Genomic DNA, 22,012 nt, shown 5'->3' with positions numbered 1-22,012 from the left:
TGTGAACTACGTTTTCCATGATGCCTCGCGGCGCGGCGCCGTCGTCTCCATTTCGCTTTGGCGCGCGAGCTGGTAACCAGGCAGCCGGGGTAGAAGGGGAAGGGGAAGGGGGAGGGGAGACGGAACTCGGAGCGGGTGCTCAGGCCTGGCAGTTTGAAGCGGCGGGGGTGGCTGTTAGACGCAATGGCGGCGCCGTACAGATGCGTGGAGTGCAACGAGGAAGCGCTGGAACTGCACAGGGACTACAGCCACAGCATCATCAAGATCACCATTTGTGTGAGTGCGGAGAAGCGTGAGGGACGCTACTCGTGCACTTCTCCCTCACTCACTGCGACACCTCGAACAAGAAGCTACCCAGAGCTTTGTGGCCCTGCACCCACCCCATTTATTCGGAACCTCTGCTTCCTTTCATATTCGCACCTCCTGTGGCCATTTTACTTCTTCTGCGAATTACTTTCTCCTCCTATAGTGTATTACCCCACCCCCATAACAAGCAGGTGAAAATTCAAAATAAAAACAGAAAATGTTGCAAATAGTGTGGGCAGGTGGCAACTGTCTGTGGGAAGAGAAGCAAATGAAGTGTGTCAACCTGAAACATTCATTCTGACTTCCCGCTAGATTCCGCCTGCCCTGTCTTGTATTTTCAACATTTCCTGTTTTTATTTTATATTGTAACGCCAACAATTATGCCCAGTGAGGCCAATGGGTATCTCAAGGTTGTCAGGAAGCAAGAAGTACAATCTCAAAACAAGGAGCTGCCCATTCTGGATTGGATAAGAAGAGATTGATGACCCAGGAGCCACCGAATCCTTTGAATTCAAAGCTCTAGATCTATGGGGGTTCAGTATATCGAGGACGGACCAATAAATGTGTGATGTTAGATGTCCTCCTCCCTATTTAACATCATTCCGGCCCTTTTTTCTTTGCGTTTTGTCTAACTAACGCTAGAACACTGTAAAACCACCCCCTGCACTCTGGCATACTTCCCCCTTTGTGCCTGTTGTACTTATGAATGGCTTAATTGCATTCATGTATAGTATGATTTGACTGGACAGCACACAAAGTTTTTCCCTGTATTTCAGTAAACGTGATAATAAACCACTACCATCACCAATATGGGATTAGTACAGGAAAGTAACACTGTTAATAGATCAGCCATGATCTTCCTGTAAAGTAGGTGCTGAATGGTCAACTCCTATATCTTGGGTCCAATAGAGGCTCGGTAAAGTACTGGTTTCCTTGTATTTCTTTTGCTTTTATAGTTTATTTGTTGACCATATCTATTAATTTTTGAAAACCAAATGCAGATTTGGTGAATAGTTTTGGGAGTGGTGTGGGGAATGGCTTCATGTCTGCAAACAGGACCTGGAGCTCTATCCTTAACTGTTTCCGATCTCTTTCCTACTCCCTTTCTGACCTTTGTTGTCAAGCTCTAACACTGTATCAATGAAGTTTATCACAAGCTTAGAAGCAGCACTTTATTCTGAAATGACACCAGAAAGGTATTAGGGAGGATGATAGTTTACTGAATTGTACTTTCCAAGAGGTTCCCCACAGACAGAATATTCAACTTATTAGATCGGTTTCTATGCAGAAGAGTGGGTAAAGATGGGAATGACAAGAGACTTCAGAATTTGCACCGCCCTCAAACTTGCACGTTGCATTTGGGACTGCTAGATTACTTGAAGAATTGCAGCTCAGATTGTACACACCACAAAACAATCTTAATAAGAGATTTCATTGTACATTTATGATTATAGTTGTAAGTCCTACAATGTGCATTGCTTCTCTGATGCCCAGGATAAAGTGTGCTGAATGTTTAGTTTATGAAATAGAGTTGTTGTACATAGAACATGTATTGAGGTTCTATGGTCTGACATCAATAAATCTTGAAGGAATATAAAAATTAGGTTCTTGAAGATGGGGATCTTTGGACTTTTTCCAGTCTCACAGGTCAGCAGTGGGTGTAGAAATTGAAGATTAAGATCAATGTGTGTGAGAGAGAGAGAGAGAGAGAGAGAGAGAGAGAGAGAGAGAGAGAGAGAAAGAGAGAAAGAGAGAGAGAGAGAGAGAGAGAGAGAGAGAGAATATGAGAGAGAGAGAGAATATGAGAGAGAGAATATGAGAGAGAGAGAGAATATGAGAGAGAGAGAGAGAGAATATGAGAGAGAGAGAGAGAGAGAGAGAGAGAGAGAATATGAGAGAGAATATGAGAGAGAGAGAGAATATGAGAGAGAGAATGAGAATATGAGAGAGAATAAGAATAAGAATACCGGGGCTACCTGAAGAGAAATAAATCAATATTCATACCACTGGGTTGTAAGCTGCCCAAGTGAAATATGAGATGGTGTTCCTTCAATTTGCGTTTAACCTCACTCTGACAATGGAGGAGACCTAGGACAGAAAGTTCTGTGTAGGAATGGGAAGGCGAATTAAAGTGTCTGGCAACCGGAAGATCGGGTAGGTTCAGGCGGGCTGAGTAAAGGTGTTCCACGAAACAATCGCCCAGTCTACGTTTGGTCTTCCAGATGTACACGTCCACATCTTGAACAACCGATACAGTAGATGAGGTTGGAGGAAGTGCAAGTGAAACTTTGCCTCAGTTGAAAGGACTGTCGGGGTTCCTGGACCCAGTCGAGGGAGGAGGTATAGGGACAGGTGTTGTATCTTCTGCAGTTGCAGGGGAAGGTACCTGGCGAGGGGGTGGTTTGGGTGGGAAGGGATGAGTTAACCAGGGAGTTGCGGAGGGAATAGTCTCTGCAGAAGGCGGAAAAGTGGATATGGGAAACTGTGGCTAGTGGTGGGATCCCGTTGGAGGTGGCAGAAATTTCGGAGGATTATGTGTTGTATGTGACGGCTATCTTTCAGGAGGTATGTTTTTCAGATTCATGGTCATTAGCCAATTTTGTGAGATATGACACATCTATTTGAAATGGTAGGTTGAACCTCAACAGGGCAGGAATCAATGTCCTTCTGGGATTGGGGAGGTTTTAAATTAGATGGGCTGGAAACAAAGTGCAGAAAAGAGTTGCAAAGTTGGATCATGCTAGGAAAGGAAATAGTCTAATGCTAGAAAAGTAGACTGCAGAGGACAACAAGAAATACAAAGACAAGTTTACCCTACACATGTAAATCGACTTGTTGTGAATAATGTTGGTGAGTGATAAGTATATGTGATATGATATTGTAGTAAAAATGAAAGGCTTAGAAATGGTGAGGAGTGGTACTTCATGTCCACAGATACAAAGTGTTCAAAAAAGATATGAAAGGAAAAAAAGCATGATGTATAGGATATACTGATTAGGGATGACATTATAACATTGGGAAGAGACTCTGAAGAAGGGTCTCGACCCGAAACGTCACCCATTCCTTCTCTCCAGAGATGCTGCTTGTCCCGCTGAGTTACTCCTGCTTTTTGTGTCTATCTTCCGGTATCTGCAGTCCATCCATTTTAGAAGCAAAAGGGGATGGTTTCATTAACTGGGGAGTGTTAAGCAGGCCTCTAAATAACGAGAAGAAAATAGAGGAACAAATCTGCAGAAAAATTACAAGGTGAGTAAGAACTGTAGAGCACACATATTAGGGAACTTCAATTACCCCACAAAAAGACAGTGTTGGTGTAACAGCGGATCAGGCAGCATCTCTGGAGAGCATGCCTATCCATGTTCTTCAGAGATGTTGCCTGACTTGCTGAATTACTCCAGCACTTTGTATCGTTTTTCATTAACCAACATCTGCAATTCCTTGTGTCTACTTTCAATTACTCAAATATCAATAGAAAGGAGATATTTCTGAAATGAATTCTTTGATTAACTGGATAGAGGGTATTGCTGAGTCAGGTGCAAGGGAATGAGGTGGCCCACAGAGAGATGGAAAAACTCTCTTGTTTGATAATTATAACATCAGGTTGAGATTAGGACGAAAGCAGAGCGAGGAGCAATCTGGTGTAAAATGAAATCAATGGTATGAAAAGGAATTCAGCCAAGGTGAAATAGAGCCAAAATTTTGACAGGTTGAAAGATAAAAGTACAATGGATGACCTTTCAGGAGGAGTTGTTTTGGCTACATATGCACGGGGAAAGAATAGAGGAGCAAAAATCAGCGATTCTTGGATGATGATTACAGAATATGATGCAATAATTTGGGAGGGGAAGGAAAGATAAAGATAATATAGAAGGAGAGAATATGAGATTAAAATGGTGATTAACAAAAAAAGGCACCCAAAATTATCCTGTAAAATGTTCATAAACTATAGAATATAGTGTAGCACAGATATAGTTTAGCCCAGATATGTGAAAGATTGTTCCAATTAAATGTTCTCATGAAGGGAATGTAATGAATGTTGTTTCTATCAATTTAAGGAAACCATTTAATGAAAATGTAATTCTTCTTGCGTAGATTGAATTCTGTCTGGGAACTAGAAAGTGATAAATAAAGCAAGGTTTATGAAGGAAACAATGTGGTGCGGGCCGAGAACTAAAGACCAGGGTATTAGCCAATTGGTATGGTACTGGCTGAAAGAGAGTGGTGAACACAAGAAAATGGAAGCAAGAGTAAGCTACCAGGCCCCTCAATCTTCCCTGCCAATCAATATGGTCATGGTTGATCTATGCCAGCCTCAATTCCTTTTCTGTGCCACTTCCCTATTACTAGCAATTCCTCAATCTTTCAAATATTTATCTAACTCCATCTTAAATAAATCTAATGATCTGGCCGCCACAACCATCTCAGTCACAGAATTCTAGAGATTATCTCTGAGAGAAGACATTTCTACGCACCTCAGTTTTGAATGTCAGGCTCTTATTTTGCTGCAATGTCCCCTTGTTCATAAATGAAAACTGGGATAAAAATTAATGAGTAACTGGTTCTGTTTGGTGATATTGTTTCTCTTCATTAAAGGTCAATGTAATATCTTCAGGGTCTAGTGCTCATGACAGGAAGTTCTTCCATAAATCAATTTCTGTTGCCCAGAGATTTGAATCTAATGGAGAAATTAATGGTTCTTGAGAATGAAAATGTATTTTTCCCTTGCAGAAATCATGCCAGAAACCAGTTGACAAATATGTAGAATATGATCCTGTGATCATTCTCATTGATGCGATCTTATGTAAAGTTCAAGCTTATAGGCACATAATCCTCAATGCCAACATTAATGTAAGTACTTTAAACTACCATATTATGTTACTGTAAATAACTAATTATAGTAAAATGGTTAAAAATCTCTTGTGTACAAGTAATTTGACAATTTCTAGTAAAGTGTATCAATTCCTCATATTCCACCGTTGACACCATAGAGATATGTTAGCATTGTAATGATCTGATTTGACTAATATTTCAGAAGCCTAGATTAATCTGATGATTTAAATTTAGATTTTACCATGGAAGCTGAATAATTTTTTTTCAGTTAATTAAATAAAACTGCAACAAAATGCATATATTAGTTGGGGAATTAATAGATTATCCAAAAAACATATCTGGTTTACGATTATTGTTTTTGGAAATGAGCCATCCTTATCCTGGACAAGTTAATCACAACCAGACCCACAGCAAAGTTCTTCATACGTATATTCAAGCAAAACCTGCCCAATTACCCAATACAGGAGCAGTTATGCATGTGCACAAATGAGAGCCTTCCGTCATCTACATCCCATGAATACATGTTTTTATTCAAATCAACATTGTTTTATCCCTGCCCCTCCATATTTTAGTTTTTGAAGTCATTGATTCTTCAGTTGGCTGATGAAGGATCTGAGCTGAATGGCTGGTTTATGGGGTTTTTTCCCCCTCAGAAGCAGCCTTCACACGCAAGGCATGTTGATGAGCTGTTTTATCATATAGGCATTGATAATCCATCAAATTTTACACTTTTCCTTCAGATTCATTGGAAGCTCTGTATTTTCTGTTTGTTATGTGAAGCATATCTTAGATGGTCACACCTACAGGATTCACAGCAAACAGTTGATCCTACAGATATAATTCGTTACGCCAAAGAATGGGACTTTTACCTAATGTTTGGATTAGCTAGTCTGGGTAAGTTCAACTTTTTGATACTTTATTGAATTTGTTATTGTTTCATACTTTATGCATCATTCATTGTGCCAACGTGTTTTTGTAGATTTTATCCTTGCTTGATTTGTTGTAAGTCAGGGGTGTCAAACTACCGGCACGCGGGCCGAATGCGGCCTGCGAAGGGGTCCAATCCGGCCCATGGGATGATTTAGGGAAAAACCAGCGCTGTTGGATTATACACAGAAAGTGAGCTACATGACCGCTTAAATGCGCAAGAAATATGAATTTTGCGCAGTAGGAAAATCCAAGTCCGATCTGCAGCTGTCACCTCCCAGCTCCCGGGGGTGAGTGGAAGCTACGCCCATATCCGGCCATGCGGTGACGCGGGCGGGAAGGGGCCGGTGTTGGGGAAGGTGGGGAGTCTCAGTGTTGTTGTGGACACCGGGAAGTGTCTCGGTTGCCGCCACCATGTACCTGAGACCCAGGTGAGTGCGTGGATAGAGGCCGGTGGGAAGTCGCCGCACTGTGAATCTTTATTCAAATGATCCAACATCTGAGCAGCTCTCCAGGGTGGGGGCTCTGGGTTTGGGTTAAGGTTAAGGTTAAGTGGGATGTGAAGACGTGCTGGTAGTTATGTGGGTATATGGAAGAGAAGGTGGTGGTAAAGGAAGGGAAGGGGGAACAGATGAGGGAAGGGAGGGTTTTTAGGGATGAGGAAGGGAAGAGAGGGTGTTGAGGGAATGGAGGAGTAGGTGGTAAAGAAAGGAAGTAGGGAAGGAGGGGGTGAGGAAGGGAACAGATGAGAGAAGGAATGGTGTTTAGGGATGAGGGAAGGGAGGGGATTTAGGGATGAGGTGAGGAAAGAGAGAGGATGAAGTAAGGGAGGGGAATGGGGGACTAGTTGGAAGGAAGGAAGTGGGGATGAGGGAAGGGATAGGCTGAGGAAAGGGAGAGGGCAGGTGAGGGTAGAGAAGGTCAAGGGAGGCGAGGGGAGAGGATGTGAGGGGAAGGAAGAAAGACATAAGGAGAAGGATGGGGTGAGATGATGGACAGACCATCTTTCACCATGCCAAGTAGCTGCTGTTTGGCTGTTCACCACCCAGCCAGCCCATTGTGGGCAAAACATAAACCTTGTGGGAAGACTATAAGACATGAGAACAGAATTAGGCCATTTAGCCCATCAAGTCTACTTTACCACTCAACCATGGCTGATCTATTTTCTCTCTCAATCACATTCTATTGTCTTCTTTCTCCATGTAACCTCATCAAGACCTATCAATCTCTGCCTCAAAAATACCCAATATCTTGGCCTCCACCACTGTGGTCGCAATGAATTCCACAGATTCACCACCTCGTCTCCATTTTGAATGTATGACCTTTTATTCTGATGCTGTGACCTCTGGTCCTAGACTCTCCCATTACTGGAAACATTATTTCCACCTCCACTCTAGGGCCTAGATACCGATCAAGAAAGTAATGATCAGCAATCTTCTTCATAAGAAACAAAATTCGTAAATGAAACACTTTGTAGTTATAGCAGAGACTGAGACACATGAGAGCAGGGTGAAAAAACGAAGGCAACAATAGCTGTGGGAGCACGTGCCTGTGCATTCGTGCGTGCACAACTGATCTGGCCCGCATGAAGTCACATTTTGCTTATTATGGCCCGTGACCTAAAATGAGTTTGACACCCCTGTTGTAAGAGGAACATCACATGTTAAGCCCACATTTATTCTCTCCCTTTTCATAACTGGTCGTCTTCTTCTCCTGTGCTCATTTGATATTAAGTGTACGAGAGGCATAGCAATAGGCTTTGAATAACATTGCTGCAAACTGAAATCTAGATCACTTATCTACCTTAACCAGAGTCCCATGGACTGGGAAAACTAACTGAAAAATAATTGCTGCAGTCTGTGCATGATTTAACATAGCTTTATGTTTTGAAAAAAAATCTAAATGCTTGAATTAATTTATTTAGTTAACAATTTATATTGGTAATATTACAGAAATTAAAATTATCAAACAAATCATGCCAATTGAATTGAGGAATAAATTACTTCCCAAAGGTTGTACCATATACATAATATCTTTTGTTATTGATGCTAGAGACTAATCAGCATACATTTCTCCTGAGTTACCTCTGGAGCGTCACAAGGATTGTTACATTGACCTTGTTGTACTTCTCATCTGTTTGTAGGTTAATTGGATGGGCAAATGTAAAAATTGGCCCTAGTGGGTGTAGGATATGCGGGGATCGCTGGTCCCAGTGGGCCGAAGGGCCTGTTTCTGCGCTGTATCTCTAAATCTAAAAAAAACTCAATCTAATTGGTGACTCTCATCGGCTTCGTAAATTTTAAGCACCAGAATTTCCTTCCAGAAGCTCTCAACTGCTTTTTCCTGTTTTCTGAGATGCTCTTTAGCCAAGCTTTTAGTCATAGATTTCCCATTTCAGCTTGTTGCCAGTCTATTTGCTAACAATTTTTATGAATTAGTTTGGAACATATTAATGGAATAAATGTGAATGTAATTTGTTTGTTTTTAAAGAAAATGCCATTTGTTTCAGTACTCGGGTAAAAATTATATAATGTTTTATTTCTCCTAGAGCTAACAGCATTCCTAAGTGGGGTGTTTTTCTTCTTGTGGTTAACAAAACAGGATTTTATTCAGAAAAAATCAAACCTCAACATGCTGCTAATAGCCTTATTATTATCTGGTTACGGGAAACTCCTTGTGATTCCAGTTGTCATCTGGGAACATGACGACTCACCTCTGTACATTAACCTCATCAAGTTCTTTGTACTTGCATCAAACGCACAAGCTGTCAGAGGTAACCTTCTTACAATATCAGATTCACTGTCAAAATCATGAGTTGAAGATTTGTGGCTTTCCATGTTCACCATATTTCATTCTGAGAGATGCTGTGGTATTTTAATGTACAAACAAATGAATACACATTATTTGTATAGGAAGGAACTGCAAATGCTGGTTTACAATGAAGATAGAAACCAAATGCAGAGGAATACACATTGTAGTCTGCAATGATAGAATATAATTATCTTTAGATAGAATTTAATACTGTCGTATGTTGAAAGACTGGAGCGACTAGGCTTGTATACACTGGAATTTAGAAGGATGAGAGGGGATCTTATTGAAACATATAAGATTATTAAGGGGTTGGACACGTTAGAGGCAGGAAACATGTTCCCAATGTTGGGGGAGTCCAGAACCAGGGGCCAGTTTAAGAATAAGGGGTTGGCCATTTAGAACAGAGATGAGGAAAAACTTTTTCAGTCAGAGAGTTCTAAATCTGTGGAATTCTCTGCCTCAGAAGGCAGTGGAGGCCAGTTCTCTGAATGCTTTCAGGAGAGAGCTAGATAGAGCTCTTAAGGATAGTGGAGTCAGGGGGTATGGGGGAGAAGGCAGGAACGGGGTACTGATTGAGAATGATCAGCCATGATCACATTGAATGGTGGTGCTGGCTCGAAGGGCCGAATGGCCTACTCCTGCACCTATTGTCTATTGTCTATTGGTATTTAATACTGACATTTGATAAGAATGCACTGAGGGAAGACTGAGAAAGAATGTTGGCCATCACAACCAGAGGAGTTGAGTATAGGAGCAAAGGGGTCCTTCTACAATTGGACAGGGCCCTAGTGAGACCGCACCTGGAGTACTGTGCAGTTTTGGTCTCCAAATTTGAGGAAGGATATTCTTGCTATTGAGGGTGTGCAGCGTAGGTTTATTAGGTTAATTCCCAGAATGGCGGGACTGTCGTATGTTGAAAGACTGGAGCGACTAGACTTATATACACTGGAATTTATTGTCTATTGTCTATTGAAACAAAGCCAATCCTTCTGTTAATATGATACCCCCTTCTACCCCACCATGAAAGGTTATCCATCTAAAAGAACAATCCTGTTCCCCTTCCCCATTGCTGTAGCCTGAACTGTTGAACATCCATAGCATTTCCTGCTCTTGTATCTGAACTGGCCAGTTGTGACTCAAACTGGAAAAGCTGGCTATCTGAAATTGTAAATTCATTGTTGAACCCTTAGGGCTGCAATGTGCTAATAAGGATAATGTCCCTCAAGCTTACATCGAGCTTTGTTATAATAATTTAAGAAGCCAGACATAAGTAGGAGTGGGGAAAATAAATTCAAATGACCAATATTGTGCCAGGTTCGGAGTTCATTGAGATGGTATATAGGGATGTGAAACTGAGGCCACTGCTGAGGATGGATCGTTCAGAATCAGGGAGGAGTAGATCAGCAGAAAATGGAAATACACCTTGAGAAGTAAGACTGAGCAGAGAGATGGGTTATGGGGAAAGTGCAGTGAGCACAGTAACAGCTGTGGTCTGTATGTCACAGTTCCAGTAAATTTCCTTGTCACCTTCTTCCTCTATTGACTAATCTGTGTCATCCAGTTTGTCTTTGTCTCTACCCTTTCACAGACATTCCCTTGTTCTTTCCATTACTCACCCCCCACCCACCCCTCACCCTGCCTTCTCTGCAACTTAGAACCTAAATTTTCCCAATTCTAGCAAAAGGTCTCTGACCTGAAACATTAATTTCCTCTCTTTATAAATGCTGCCTGACATTTCTATTTATTTTGGACACAGAGACTGTCACCATGGCTTACATTCCATCCATCCTTTTTAAAACTGGGAAGTTACAGTGATCATATACTCTGTATCCTCTTTTGTCTGCATCCATACGTACAAATATTCTGGACAGATGGTCACCAGCCATTTGGGATAACATATAATACCAATGTTTTAGTAAGGAATGAGGGCCGTTATCCAAGAATTGGAGACCTGTGTCAGAAAAAGAGCTGTGCCACTTGGGACCAAAATGATGAGACATTTCTTTACGTAGATTGTTGTAAATCTTTGGAAATTTCATCTACGAGAAGCTTGAGGACACGAGATATTCAATGCAAGGCTGAGATTAATTGACTTTAGACGTCAAGGGAATCAGACAATAGCACCCCTCCCAACCCTTCTGGATTTGGCGGAAAGTTTCTGCTTTCTTATTTCAGAATCAGAATAGCCTTTATTTTCATCAAAAAAACATGTATTTTAGACGACATTCCGTTACCCACAGTCCAACAATAAGAAGCAATAAAAATAAAGCAATAACACACAATCACAAAACCAACACAAAACCAAAAAAAACATCCATCACAGTGAGTCTCCTCCAGTCACCTCCTCACTGTGATGGAAGGCCAGAATGTCTATCTCTTCCCTGCCGTCTTCTCCCGCGATCAGGCTGTTGAACTTGCCACCTCGGGGCGGTCGGGGCTCCCGACATTGAAGCCCCCGCCGGGCGGAGAAAATCCCGTGGCCTATTCCAGGTCGCACCGGACGGTGAAAGGTCCGGGCGAAGACGCTGCTACTGCCGAAGCTCACGAGGTCGGCCCCCACCTAGGGGCCGGCGAGCTTCCGATGTCCACGCGGCCTGCGGCCGAAGGCGAGTCGCAGACGCACTTGCAGCGCCACCACAGCCTCCGAAGGCAGCGAGCTCCGCAGATGGCAAGTACAGTCCGCGGGCTCTGCAAACCAGAGCCCCAGGTGGTCCCAGCTGGAGGCCGCCAGCTCCAGGTGTTTGGCCGATGGTAGGCCGCAGCGTGAACGGAGACAGGACCCAGAAAAAAGGTCGGGTTTCCGTACAAAAGAGACAATTTTTACAGTTTCTCCTCCCCTCCCCCCCCCCCCACATAGCACACAACCACAAAAAAACACTACATCACATCTAAACACTACAATTAAGACAAAAAAACACAAAAGACAAACGGACTGCAGGCGAGCAGACTGCAGCGCCACCACTTCCTCCCAATTTCATTTCCGCCATTCTGATTTCGCCTCACATTTCTCCGCAAAACATTCGGTAATTGCAATTTGTCAATTCGGCAGCTAGAGGTCGCTAGGGGTTCCGTGAGAAATCCCCCTGCCCTGGAAGTCTCCCGGAATGTGGCGCCTAGGCTGGGCAAGGCAGCCAATCTCGACCTCATCGGGACCTCCATGGCTGATCGGTGGGTTGAATTTGCAACCTGCGGCTGGGGCTCTGGAACTCCAGCTCAGCTGGAGCCAGCACATCTATCCCCGTAGCTGACTTCCTTGAACCATCAAAGCTCTGGAACCAAGAGTGCCAGAAAATCAGTGGTGGAACTGTAATCAGTAAATATTAAATTTAAGTGCAAGATTATATAAACTTCCGTAAGCTTAGTCAAGTTGCAAATATCAACTCTTTCTTCATAACTTAGTCATACGTTTTATGACCATTGTTCTTTTATTCAATACCAAGAGAATTGGGATGTATAAGGAAAAAGCAAAATAGAAAAAACTAAACAAAACAATTTTTTCTTTGTGTTGCAAAAAGTATCTGTTCAATAACCTTTCTATAAATAGCAGAATATACTCATGATAGGCCAGACAGTGTACATGTAGTCCAAGAACTACCGACTGTTGGAAATAATAGTCGTTTTTTACACATGAAAGTTGCACAACGCGTATGCGCATGCGGTGTGCATACCTTTTTTTGCTGAAAAGTTGCATTACGTGCCATATTATGAATTTTGATGTAAAATTCTGACGTTCAGACATCAAAATTATGAATTTGTAAAATCAAATATTAGGAGGTCTGCAATAGGACAAGAAAGTGGACGCGAAGTGCAAGTTCAACCATGATTTTGTTGAATATTACAGAAAGCTCCAGGGACCATGTGGCAATTCCCCGCTATTTTCCTCCAGTCAGAGACGTTTGCTGTCCTGTTGGAAATTCCTTTTTTAAAATTTCTTCTCATCTCTGTACTTATCATTTCTACAGTGTGTTTTTTTTTCTTCCACGATGCTGAATTTTATATATTTAATTTGTGTTCTTATTTTATATATTTAATTTGTGTTCTTATTTTTTAAATGTTGAGTCCAAGTCTCATTACAGAGGTTTGAAATCATAATATAGCCTGTGAGAGCTGTACTGTCAAAGGTGACATTCTCCACATTCTCACTCATTAGTCATAGAGTGAAAGTCATTGGTCTTGGATTATGATTGTCACGTACCGAGATGCAATGAAAACAATTGTTTTGTATGCAATCCAGGCAAATCTTACCAGACATGCATAACAACAGGTAGTGCAAAAGAGAAGATAAACAGGGTACATAATATATTGTACATAACAGATTAAAAGTGCTATGGCTGTAACAAAGTAGATTGGAAGATTGGGAATTCATCCTCGGCATACAGAAGGTCCTTTCAAGAATCTGATAACAGCAGGGAAGACACTGTTCTTGAATCTGGTGGTAGGTGCCCAACAAAAGAGGGGAAAAGAGCGAGTGACCAGGGTGTTGAATGGACCTTGATTATGTTGACTCTTTTCCTGAGGCAGCACGATCAGCCAAAACATTATGACCACCTGCCTAATAAGCTGTTGGTCCTCCATGTGCCGCCAAAACAGCGCCGACCCGCCGAGGCATGGACTCTACAAGACCCCTGAAGGAGTCCTGTGGTATCTGGCACCAAAACATTAGCAGCAGATCCTTCAAGTCCTGTAAGCTGCGAGGTGGAGCCGCTGTGAATCGGACTTGTCGATCCAGCACATCCCACAGACACTCAATCGGATTGAGATCTGGAGAATTTGGAGCCCAGGGCAACACCGTGAACAATTCATCATGTTCCTCAAACCATTCCCGAACAATGTGTGCAGAGTGGCAGGGTGCATTATCCTGCTGAAAGAGGCCACTGCCATCAGGGAATACCATTGCCATGAAGAGGTGTACCTGGTCTGCAATGATGTTTAGATAGGTGACACGTGTCAAATTGATGTCCACATGAATGGCCGGAACCAGGGTTTCCCAGCATAACATTGCCCAGAGCAGCACACTCCCTCCACCGGCTTGTCGTCTTCCCACAGTCGGTTCGGACCAGACGGGATAGCCTTCGTTGCCCTTGATGAGCCTTGGGTGCCTAACACCCTGATGCCAGTTTGTGGCTTGTCCCTCCACGGACCACTGTCAGTAGGTACCACTGCTGACCGGGAGCAGCCCACAAGCCTTGCCGTTTCAGAGATGCTCTGACCCAGTCGTCTAGTCATAACAATTTAGCCCTTGTCAAAGTCACTCAGGTCTTTACTCCTGCCCATTTCTCCTGCATCCAACACATCAACTTCAAGAACTGACTGTTCACTTGCTGCCTAATATATCCCACTCCTTGACAGGTGCCATTGTAACAAGATAACCAATGTTATTCACTTCACCTGTCTGTGATCATAATGTTTTGGCTGATCGGTGTATGTTTTCTTGCACACATTTGCATAAAGTACCATGACAGTACTTCAGGGAAGAACAGGGGAGTTCTCATTCATGTTTCGATGAATATTTATCTGTAAACCTGTGTTTCGAACGAAGCTTGGACAAAGTAGGTTATTAGCTATTGGAGTTTAGATGCATGCGAGGAAACTTGATTGAAATGTTTACGGTCTTGTGGGAACTTGGCTGGGTCATTGTGGAGGGGATGTAGAACCTAGAATTAATGGTCACTATTTAAAAAGGCGGACTACCTTTTTCAATAAATAAAAAAAAATTATTTTTTTCCTCAGGGTCATGGTCTTTGGCGTTTTCTCAAAGTCTGGTGGAAGCAGAGCCTTTTAATATATTTACTGCACAATAGGCATTCTTGATTATCAGTGGTGAAATATTGTCATGGATAGTCAGGAACGTGGGATTACGGTTACAGTCAGATTAGCTGTGGTCTTAATGAAGGCGCATGTTCAAGTGGCTGAGTGGCATACTTCAGCTAATTCTTAAAATATAATTTCCTCTTTACTTTGCTACTTTTGAGGTGTAGATGTGCACAAATTGGCTGTGGTATTTCCTTTGTTACAGCAGTAATAATATTCTGCTCTAAAGTACTTTGGGGATGTCATTAGATTGTAAAAGGTTGTACACAATGTAATTCTTTGTGTTCTCTTATAAATTCTCTGTGCCTATCCAACAATAACATTTTTTGGAGTAACTCAGCGAGATAGGCAGCATCTCTGGAGAGAAGGAATGGGTGACATTTCAGGTTGAGACCCTTCTTCAGACTTTCTGTCCTAGGCCTCCTCCATTGTTCTCCACAGAAAGTCTAAAGAAGGGTCTCGACCTGTAATGCCACACATTCCTCTCCAGAGATGCTGCCTGTCCCGCTGAGTACTCCAGCTTTTTGTCTATCTTCGGTTTAAACCAGATTCTGCAGTCCCTTCCTACACAATAACTTTGTTTTTCTTTCTGCACAATTACTAAATTTAGACTCCAGTCTCTCAACAGTAACAATGCATAGGACCTTCACAAATGATTAAAAGTACTGATTGGTTTAAATTCAAGCAATGTTAAATTCCTAAATATACTCTGTTTTCTAAGCATTGAGTATTTTGCCTTTGGTTTGTTTCCTCTTGCAGTTGTGCTGAACAGCAGCAGAAAGTTTGCATTGTCCGTCATTTCTGTTGGATGGATGGTGGAACGTTTTACAGCCTACATTTTTCAACATCTCAAATGGAGTACATAGAAGACTCCAAATTCCAGGCTGGAATGCAAAAAATGACTGGCTTGAAAGCCGTGTTCTATCTGAGAAAACCTTGACACTTTTTACTGACACGTATTGAACAATGAATGGTGGTTAGCAACTGAGGTAAAAATCAGAAGGAAGGAAGATAATATGAAAAAAAAGTCTACATTACAAAAAACAATTTCCAATTAACTCCAATTATCCATCTAACTTGACTGCTGTTGATGGGAAAATCACATTCAGTAACTTGTGTTATTTTTGTCTTGCATCATAGAGAGAGGAATTATAACAAATTGTGATTTTTATAACATAAAACCGCTAATAAAAAGGTTTACATTTTTAGTAGTTTCACTTTTTGTTCACTATTGAAGGAATTATTCTTATTTATTAATAAAATTACACTTGTAAAAGGAGTGTAGTGTATTTTTGTTTTGCCATTTTTATTATCAAAGGGAAACCTTTCAACTAAGTGACTTTATACAAACCTATGCTGTCAAATGTGAATATTCTGATGCAAGATTGTCCTGAAATGTCAACGATTACTTCCCATCCTCAAGCAGATTGTTGCTGTCTTGCAAACAAATTGGTTTGGTTTGATATCATGCTGATAATATAATGATATTGCTATGTTGCTGAATGAATATTGACCATTGTAGACTTTTCTTTTTCATAAGAAACTTATCAAGTGCTTGGTGTCAAGAATATCACAAGGGAAGTAGAAGCAACACTGGAACATAATCATAAGTTTAAATGTCTGAGCAAGTTTGTTTGGTTAAATATCCTCTTGAACGTGAACTGTGTTTGCTGAAGTTAATTTATTTTTAGAGTGGATGTAATTTCTCTTTTTTAATGCCTATCTTTTTTTGCAATCAGCTGCAGTGTAGAAGAGCGAGAGATGACTTGGTTGAATCATTGAAGATCCTGAGGGTTTTGACAGGATGGATTTGGAAAGAATGTTTCCCCTTGTGGGAAAATCTCAATCTAGGAGTCACAGTTTGCCCATTTAAAACAGCATACAAAGCCCTCTGAGGATCAGGGTTTTTTGAGATAATGGAAGCAGAATTTTTCATTAGTTTTAAGGCAGAGGTTAATAATTCTTAATTAGCAAAAATCAAAAAAATACTGCAGGTAGACCGGAATGGGAAATTGAGATGATAATCACATCATCTACAATCTTGTTGAATGGTGGCACGTGCTTGTGGGGTCTAGTGAAACCACTAGTTGCTAATTCTTGTATAATCCATCATCCAGTCACCTATCCATCCAGCCTAGTGTGCAATGTAGATTTCTTCTAATTGAAGAACAATTTTAAAAAAAGTATCAGCCTATGCACTTGCATAGAATATCATAGTTAGAATTTCAACCAGTCTCTTCCCTTTTTACTCAGCTCCTGCCCAGCTTCATCTCTGTTAATCCTGCAAGAGTTATTTGCCTGTCAGGTTAAAAGTATTGATATTAAGACAGGAAGGAGAATCTTCCTTATTTTCTGACACAAGAGGGCTACAAAGGGATATAAATGAGCCAAGTAAGTAGTCAAAGGTCTAGCAAATGTAATGCCATCCTTATTGGATTATGCTGGTCCTGAAACTCAATAACTGGCCTTTAAATGATTCCCACATGTAAGATCTGGACATGCCCAATATCAACTGATCCCAATGCATTCTCCCGAGCTCCTGCCTAACAATGCCTGCCTAACAACATTGTAATTTGCCTTACTCCAAGTTAGTACCTTCCTGCAAGGTATAGCTTTCTCTCTGTTCAAACAACCTTAAAACTTAAGGAGTTGTGATGACTTTGCCTGAAATGCTCTTTCACTGTAAAGCAAGTCACCTGGCCAGGCTCATTTCCCAACACAAGGTCCAGTATGTTCGCTTCTCAGGTTGGGCTATCCACATTCCTTTTCAAGAAATCCTCTTGCATACATCTAACAAATTCTGCCTCATCTAAGTCTTTGGCACCGAGCAAGTCCGAGTCAATATTGGGGAAGTTAATGTCACCCACTAAGACAACCCTGTTGCTTTGGCATCTTTCTGTATTCTGTTTACATATCCAGCTTGCTATTTGGGAGGCCTGTATTACAATCCCATTAGAGTGCTTGCATCTTTCTTATTATTTTAGCTAAAACCATATCACCTCAGCGGACGAACCCTCCTGTGTGACCTTTCTGAGTGCCACTGTGACAGTGTTCCAGATTAACAGCGCAACTCTTCCACTTCTTTCCCCTCCCTCTTGATCACATCTGAAACATCGAAATCCGGAACATTTGAGGTGCCATTCGTGTCCCTCATAATCAGGTTTCTGCAATGGCCATTATATCATAGACCGTAGCACTGATCCAGGCTCGAAGTTCATCTGCTTTCCCCACAAGACTCCTTGCATTCAACTGAACACACTTCAGCCCATCAGCTTCACCATATTCCTTCACCTCCCCATGTCTGTCCTTACGTTGAGACTTAATGGACCAAATCACAACTTTCGCAGCACTCCCACCAATTTCTGGCCTACCTATCTTGGTCCCACCCTCGTTTAAACCCTCCCAAGTAGCATTCGTGGACTTCCTGCAAGGATATTGGTTTCCCTCCAGTTCAAATGGAACCCGTCCCTCTTCTACAGGTCACCTCTGTGGTAAACCTCAGGGTAAAAAATCCAAATGCCTGCCCACTGCACCAACATCTGTCATATCTTTACCTTCCTGATTTCTGTTTCCTGCAGAGTCCACTCTGCCTTCCTGGTTTGCTCATTCCTCCCCACCCATCCCACACCCCAGATGTTTTCTCATATGACCATAAGAGATATAACATCTGTCCTGACAAATCCTCCCTCACCACCGTCTAGCGACCCAAACAGTTCTTCCAGGAGAGGCAGAGACTAGGTTGGAAGAGATCCACATGCATCTCCTCTATTGCGTCTACTGCATTCAATGCTCTCGATGTGTCCTCAGCGAGACTAGGCAACTGCTTTGCCAAGCACCTGCCATGGTCAGTTGGAACTCCCAGTTGTTAATCATTTTAATTCCTCTTTCCATCCCACACTAACCTATCTGTTGACCTCGGCTTCCTCCACTGCCAGGGTGTGGCCCAATACAAATTAGAGGAAAAGCACCTAATTTTACCTGGGTAGTCTAAAAGATGGTATGAACATTGAATTATACTTGTTCAGGTAACATGCAACCTCTCTGACCCTGTCTCCTTCTGATCTACTTAGATCTCTCACCGTCTTCTTTTCAAGCCCACCCCCAGCCTATGTGTATGGTACAAACAGTTAGAATTAGCTGTAGAGCTGTGTTTACAAGACATTTAGGTACATGGATAATAAAGATTTAGGGAAATATGGGCCCAATGCAAGCCAGTGAGACCAGCTCGGGTTGACATCTTGGTCAGTATGGATGAGTTGGGCCAAAAGACCTGTTTTCTTGATGTATAACTATGACTCCACTTTGTAATCAGTTCACATTAAAGCACCAGTAAACTAAAGTACAATGTTTAAAAGACACTTGGATAAGTACATGGATAGGAAAGGTTTGGAAGGATAAGGGTCAGGCACAGGCAAGTGAGACTAGCCATAACCGACAGCAAGCCTGCCGCAGAACTGGGTACCCGCCAGGAGAGAGACGTCTCCAAGCCCGGCCCCTGCTCGCTCCATGGACCAGAGGAGGGAGTCAGACAGAAGGCCGATAAGCAGACAGCTGTGGGAGGCAGTGCAGTATCTCAATGGTGTAGTGGGCCGCTGGAGGCCCTGGGACTTGGCTGGACCGGGTGCCGCTCCAAGAGGCCTAGTGGGTGGACTGACATGGCCTGCAGCTGCACGGAGTGGTGGAACAGTGATGGACGACACCAATGGCCACCCTTGGCCAGGCTGACCCTGAAACACTGCCAGGACAGCAGGCCTTCATGGTCAGATTAAGAACTACACCTATAGCAACTGGGACTCAAAAATTGCACCAAATCTAGTGACTCTGTATACTGTCACAGTGCCCTGCTCCTGAAGTACTGTATCTGAGATGCTTATCTAAGACGTATCTAAGTGCTTATGTATAGTGAACTATACAAAAAATGAATTTCACTATACATCAGTGTCTGTCACAATAAAGAACCACTGAGCTCGGTTCAGTAACTTGGTCAGCATAGGCAAGTTGGGCTGAGGGGCCTGTTCCATGTGGTCCTCCTCTTCTTATCTTACTTTATTGATTTCAAGACAAGTCGTGTTTTTGGCATATGCACATTCTATCAGGTACAGGTACAATGAAAATCTTGCTCGCAGCAGCATCACATGCACATAGACTCAGGCGACACAGTTAAACGTCGTGTAAATTATACATCTATAAGATAGTAATACGAAACAAAAAAAACACAAAAAAAGACCCCCAAGACGTTTGTGCCAAACTCAATTAGAAAACATGTCCACGGTTGTGAAAGAGATGGCCGGTGCTGTTCCGTTGCTGAGGTAGGGTTAGGGTTGTGCGGATTTGATTGGTTATAAGCGTTCTTTGTCAACTCGCATGTATTAAAATGTTATTGTTATGCATTTATTAAATTAAATTTGAGGCATGTTCAGAAAATTCTCAGCAAACTTTTTAACGGGGCTCGTCTGCCGCTGGTGGAGACACAAGAGGCTGTACATGTTGGAATCTTGATCATAAAAGCACATTGCTGGAGGTACTCAGCGGGGCAACCAACAGCGGTAGAGGGATGTCAGACCCGCTGAATTCCTCCAGCGTTGTGTTTTCCTTCCATTTTACCGAGTAGCGCGCCGACCAGCTGCTTTGACTCACTAACCCATCATTGCTCCTCACGGCAGCAACACGCCGACTTCCAACTATCATACCCCGCTTTCGAGGGGAAACAGATACGGTTTAATATAACCACCTCCATACCCCACCTCACACTGTCATTTTGAATACCCAGTCATGCGGAAAGGATCGTGACGATAGCATTTTGAATGTTGCGTTAGAGACGCAATAATGTATGTTTAAGTGACTGGCTGATTCCTGTCAGGGCGTGGGAACTGCAGCATGGCGGGCAGGGACGGGAGAGACGTGTCCCACATCAAAACGGAGTCTCATTTCATCACATTGAAAAAAGGAAGAGCAGGTGGGGTGAAGATAAAACGTCTTTGGTGTCTTTAATCACATTAGGAATTAATATGTAAATTGCCACCTGTAGTTAAGCTAGTCAACACTCTGGTTTGGCAGTGCTGCGATATAGAGATGAATGCAACAGTGTGCTTGGATAGCATACAACCCAAAGGTATGAACATTGAATACTCCAATTTTCAGTAAATCTTCCCCACTGATCTCTATTTCCTGTGCCCCCAACCCTGTGTGCATCTATTCCTCTCACTCTCCTGCTCCTCTTCCCCTGTTCACCACTACCCACGCCCTGTTCCCCAGCCCTCCACACCCCACCCCCCTCTGGCTTTCCATTCCACTCCTCTCCTGATCTCACACCTCTTTGGCTTCCTTTCATCTCTACTTTTGTCACTCCAATCAACCCCGCCCCTTGCATCTCACCTGTATCCACCCTGCACTTGTTTAGCTTTGTCCCATCCTCGCCGCTCTTTTCCAGCTTTCTCCCCTCAACTATAATCAGTCTGAAGAAGGGTCCCAACACACATCATCTATCATTCCCTCCAGAGATTGCATCTGACCTGCTGAGTTCTCCAGTCCTTTGTGTTTTGACGAGGGTTCCAGCATCTGCTTTTTCTTGTGTCTTCATTGTTCTTACAACGTCATTTTTACAATATTTTAATGACTTGCGCAGTGCTGAAACTTCACTCGAGTTGAATTTTAAATAAAGCTCTCTTGACTAAACTCAATGGAAAATGGTCCCTCCTGGCTAACTAAGGTTAAGAATAGAATTAGAAGACAGAGTTAAGATGCCAAAAAGAACAGTCAGATTGCAGAACCAGCAAAGGATGAACAAAGAACTGAAGCTGGAGAAGATAAAACATGAGCATGAAGTAGAGATAGAGAATAGACCAATGGCAAAATCTATTGAATTAAAAAGTAAGAATTAAATGAAAGCAAGTGGTTTGATAAATTTATAAATCACAGAAATTATAGTGATTTACAAGTAGCTGATGTTTAAAGCACTTCCCATTCCTCTCTGTATATAGCAAGTGTCCAATGACGGAGAGAAACTTGAAGAAATACATTTATGCAATCTGGGTTGTAATGGATTGCTAGCTAAATTTATTTTCAGAGGGTGTAAGTGAGCACTTCAGTTCTCCCACAGTAAGTACTCTCATCGTGTAACTGGGTCTGGAGCTCCAATTATGATGAAGAAAATGGTCATTTCAATGTAGGTTGATGTCTCCTGCTATGAAAGTGGCATCCCTGACAATGTAGCATTTTTTCAATACTGTACTAAAGTACCGACCTAGGCTATGTGCTGAAGTCTTCATGAACCATTTTTTAAATACTGCAGGGGAATAAATAGACACATCTTTCTGTTTGATATGCA

The 22,012-nt window shown here is 42.3% G+C and overlaps 2 protein-coding genes across 2 annotated transcripts in view; one reads left to right on the top strand and one right to left on the bottom strand.

Moving 5' to 3' along the window:
• ttc13 (tetratricopeptide repeat domain 13) overlaps positions 1-21,251 on the bottom strand; it is a 69,161-nt gene extending 47,910 nt beyond the window's left edge. Inside the window, exon 1 of the mRNA XM_078405381.1 lies at positions 21,198-21,251. Within this exon, the coding sequence (XP_078261507.1) occupies positions 21,198-21,243 (46 nt within the window). The 5' untranslated portion in view covers positions 21,244-21,251. The remainder of the gene's footprint in view (positions 1-21,197) is intronic.
• arv1 (ARV1 fatty acid homeostasis modulator) lies at positions 18-15,942 on the top strand. Its single transcript, XM_078405887.1, is given in 6 exon segments — positions 18-125; positions 127-276; positions 5,035-5,154; positions 5,877-6,030; positions 8,612-8,836; positions 15,445-15,942. Coding segments are annotated over 6 exon segments (864 nt in total). The 3' UTR covers positions 15,552-15,942.
• Positions 21,252-22,012: the final 761 nt, after the last annotated feature.

Source organism: Rhinoraja longicauda, chromosome 9 (assembly GCF_053455715.1).
Source record: "Rhinoraja longicauda isolate Sanriku21f chromosome 9, sRhiLon1.1, whole genome shotgun sequence".
Taxonomy (NCBI): domain Eukaryota; kingdom Metazoa; phylum Chordata; class Chondrichthyes; order Rajiformes; family Arhynchobatidae; genus Rhinoraja; species Rhinoraja longicauda.
This window is presented reverse-complemented; position numbering and strand designations above follow the sequence as displayed.